At 40.0% G+C, this 4,161-nt stretch overlaps 1 protein-coding gene across 1 annotated transcript; it reads right to left on the bottom strand.

Annotated features, from left to right (window-relative positions):
* Positions 1–1,200: 1,200 nt before the first annotated feature.
* LOC129318512 (pathogenesis-related genes transcriptional activator PTI6-like) lies at positions 1,201–2,858 on the bottom strand. The gene is given in 2 exon segments (XM_054963334.1): positions 1,201–1,711; positions 1,714–2,858. Coding segments are annotated over 2 exon segments (780 nt in total). The 5' UTR covers positions 2,353–2,858; the 3' UTR covers positions 1,201–1,570.
* Between the last annotated feature and the right edge of the window lie 1,303 nt (positions 2,859–4,161).

A 4,161-nucleotide genomic window follows, 5' to 3' on the forward strand; every position in this document is an offset into this window, starting at 1 on the left:
GAAAAAAAAAAATCCTGTAATATCACGAAAATTGTACGATGATGTAACATTGATTTTTCTTCTCTTCTTAGGTGATCAAATATTGCGCTACAAAATATAAAACGTCGTAGTCCATCCTTTTGTCGCACACTATATCAAAGATTGGATCCGATGATTTTTGAACACAGATATTTCAAATTGCATTTTTTATGCTTGTATGTGGCACTCACTACTCAGACACTTATTTTGATCATATCCTTTCCTTCCCTGTCAATGTGTTAATATTAAATAATTGTTGCTGGCCTCCCCAAAAACCAGGTGGCAAAAAAAATTAATTATTTTCCAATGATAAAATATTATTTTTCTCGCACCCTATTTGATCCACCTTCGATCACAAAATTTGGATAAAATATTATTTGTCCACCTTCAATGATATAGTATTATTTTTCTCATATTTAAATAGCATCCATTAATAAAATTTTGGTGGCTCTAAATTTCTTTTAGCTCACGAGATGCTGATGCAGGAATTTAAAAAAAAGGTTCGCATTGACTCTTCTGATGTCATGTAAATTTTCGCTAAAATTCCATTAAGCGCGTTTGCCGGCATGCCAACAAGTAGTAGTGTAGCCCATAGCAGTAGATCCCACTGAGGAATCTTATCATGAGACTCGCTTCTTTAATGAAAAGAGAAATATTTTATGAATTATTTCACCATTAAATTCATCTATAAGAAAAATAATAAGCTTTAAAGAATACAATTAAATATATATTTTTATTTAACTTAAAAAAAATACAAAATATTAAGTAGTTTTAACATATGTAGAGAATCACGAATATTTGGTCAAATAAACAAATAATGCTGACAATGAATCTTACAAGAATTTATGTATGAATGCATCTGTATGTTCTATAGTATATCTATGCACCATAACAAGATATAGATAGAGCCACGAATTTTTCATGTAATCACAAACAAAATTTATTGAAGTCATTTCAATTTAATTAATGCATAAAAAGATAAAGAATGATTAAAGGAAAGGAGAATGCTGGATAAGAACGCAAAGCACCGGGAAATAGAAAAATCCCACGGGAGGCTTATATACAGTTGACTTATAGTTCTAAGCCACGTAGCTAACTCTCAACCACGTGTCTTTTTACTTGTGTTTGATATTTTATTCGATTTATAAAATTAAGAATCCAAATGCATATAATTTACTACAATTTCATAAATATTTGTTCATTTTTAAACAAACGAAGTACAGCAAAGTTGCATAATTTTACAAACACCAAAATTTTCGACATCACATAATAAATAATTCAACGCTTATAATTTATACGCTTCATATTCAAGGACATCATTGATTTTCCAATTCCTTTGATTTAATTTTAATTTAATTTAGTTGTTTTAATTATCAAACTGATGATTACAAAATACGAATCAAAACTTTACCGCCGCTTCAGCTGGGAAAAATCTCCTGCTTCGCGCTCCGCCAAATCAAACACCACGACAAAACTTTTAATCGCGAGAAGCCGAATGGAATTACGACACAGTCCCTGACTTTTTTCAAAAAGACGAAGAAGCCCCAAAAATTTAGTTGGGCCACGTCAAGAAGTCGTCGAGGTCAAACTCGCCGAACTCCTCTTTTCCAAACGGTTGACTCGACAGCATCACGTTCGCGTCCGGCAGGCTCAGCGGCACGTCTATGTCGAATCCGAACGCATCCACACTCCGCCGTAACGGAAATCGTTGAACGCCGACGAATCGCCATCGTAGGGAAGCACAGACGTGGGCGACGCCGCCGATTCAGAGTACGATACCGTTCCTTCTGTGCCAATACTTTCATCCGCGGCGGCGATCGGCGTCGCCTTATCCTCTACAATGATAGAGTTAGGGAAGTTGGTAACCGCGTGAGGACCCTTTAGCTTTAGCGCTGCCCTGTCGTACTCCGAGGCGGCCTCCTCCGCCGTGTCGAACGTCCCAAGCCAGACCCGTTTCCTTCGGTTCGGATCCCGGATCTCGGCAGCCCACCGACCCCACGGCCTCTGGCGAACGCCCCTGAACCTCCTGTGGCGGAGCGAGGAGGAAGCGCCAGCGGGTCTTCTGAACCGGGTCGGGTTGGATTTGGCAGGGGAGCCGGGGGGAGCGGGGGAAGGAGGAGGATTTGGGGACGGTAAGTGGAGGGTGATCTGCGTGATGTGGCGCTTGACTCTCGAAGACGCGTGCGGGCTTTCATCGGCGGAAGAATCGGAGTCAGAATCGGTGGCGTCGGGATCAGTGAGTATGATTCTGAGGAGCCTTGGACGCGTTTTTCTTCTGGTGGCGGAGGTGCATGTTTCTTGGAGACTCTCGGATGGCTTAGAGCGCAGGGACATGACGAGAGCGAGGTGTGGAGAGGGAAGAGGACTGTTTCGCTTCCCCTGTGCTGCTAAGGTTGTTGTTTGGAAGAAGAAATGTGAGGAGTGATGATGCTTGGTGCTGGCAGCATGGAAGAATTAAGAATTTTGGAGAACCTGTATGAGGAGAGAGGAACCAAAAGGGATAGGGAGGAATCAGGGTGGTAATCCGAAGAAAAGGAGACGGCTTTATGCTCTGTTAGAGATAACAGAGGCTGGAGGGAGAGAGAAAAGAATCAGAGAAGGGCTAGATACGATGGAACTGAGACGTCACGATTAAAGGGAAGAAGGGGAAGACGAAGGTGGGTGGTTTTGGCGGGAGAGGAGGGGAGAGGAGTGAGTGGGGGGTGACGCGAAGAGCAACAAGTCGAACACGAAGGGCACATATATATAAGCATGAAGGAAGGGACACGGTTCTCGTTGGAAGACCAAGAAAATTAGGAGCTTTTTAATTCAAAGTTGAAACACAATTCCACACACTCCACACCCCTCTTGCTTTCAACCCAACAACCTCACTCATGAACTTCAGGCTTCTCCTCTTGGAATCAAACACTGTTACAAGGCTAATAACCTTCAATTTTGACACGCTCATTTTAAAATTAAATACTTAAATCCGCCACCCAATTACAATATTAAAAAAATAATTAAAAAAAGATGGTGATAGTGTTGAGTTGAGGGAGTAGGAGATTTGGGAGTGGAGCGGGGGGGCGTGACTGTGTGCGTGTTCGCGTCGCTCTCGAGAGTAGCGCAGACGCAGCTTCAAGGCTTCCAGCTGCCTCTGCTGACGTGTCCAACCCTCTTTCTTCTCTTTTGATTATTCTCAACTGCTCCTATTTACTCATTCAATCTCTTACTGATTACTGTCACTCACCAACGTTGAAAATTAACCAGGGCCAACAATCACCGGTTCAATGGACTAATACTTGAAATTGCTCTCTTTTTGACACCACCAATAAAACCTCTTTAGAGTTTAGATTTCCATTTAAAATCAGTTTTGAAAATAAACTAAACTTTATAAAAATAACTTTATCATCTGTGAAACTCTATTTTGAAGAAGTTTTTTTTTCTTCATTTAAGAATCGATTTTTAATATCTGAACATTTTCTATTTTCCATTTTTATAATTAATTCTGAAAAGTTATTCAACATTTTCAATTATTAACATCAGGTTTAGAAAATATTATCCAAACATTCTCACTTGTTGTTAATCAATTTTTGTCAATTGAAATCAAAATGTGCCCTAAGAATCCGGAGAGTCTAGAAGTTTGCCAAGTTGGAAGAGCAGTTAATGAACGAATGGTATGAGTGATGGTGGGGTTTTGCGAGAACACGTTGCAGTGGTTACTCACGCGCGAGAATAATTAAAAAATTAACACCTCTTTCATATAATTTATTAGTAGTATTTAATACCGCTGCACAGGAAAAATTTAAAAAAAAAAAAAATGGAAGCAGTGTCACAAAGAGTTGTTGCTTAAAGTATACATATGGCATGTCTTGAGGGAGAAGCAAAGGGAAAGATCTACCCGGCGAGTCAAGCACGTGTCCTCTTATCTCAGTTAAGGGGCATGAAGACTCCAATTTTCAGATAGTGACACCTCCTGTTTATCTTTCTCTCATCCCCCCTGTTTATTATTCTCAACAGTCCTCTCATGCTAAAATTAAGTTCATTTGATTACCTTAACTTTTGAAATAAAAAATATAGACCGTGAATACGACCTTCATGACCTCAGGTGCGTGTTTATTGTTGCTTATACTAGAATCCTAATGCACTGGTCAGTGCTGTCCCTGC

Source organism: Prosopis cineraria, unplaced genomic scaffold, assembly GCF_029017545.1.
Source record: "Prosopis cineraria cultivar Desert tree isolate PC_DT_omini unplaced genomic scaffold, ASM2901754v1 PC8, whole genome shotgun sequence".
Classification (NCBI taxonomy): Eukaryota; Viridiplantae; Streptophyta; class Magnoliopsida; order Fabales; family Fabaceae; genus Prosopis; species Prosopis cineraria.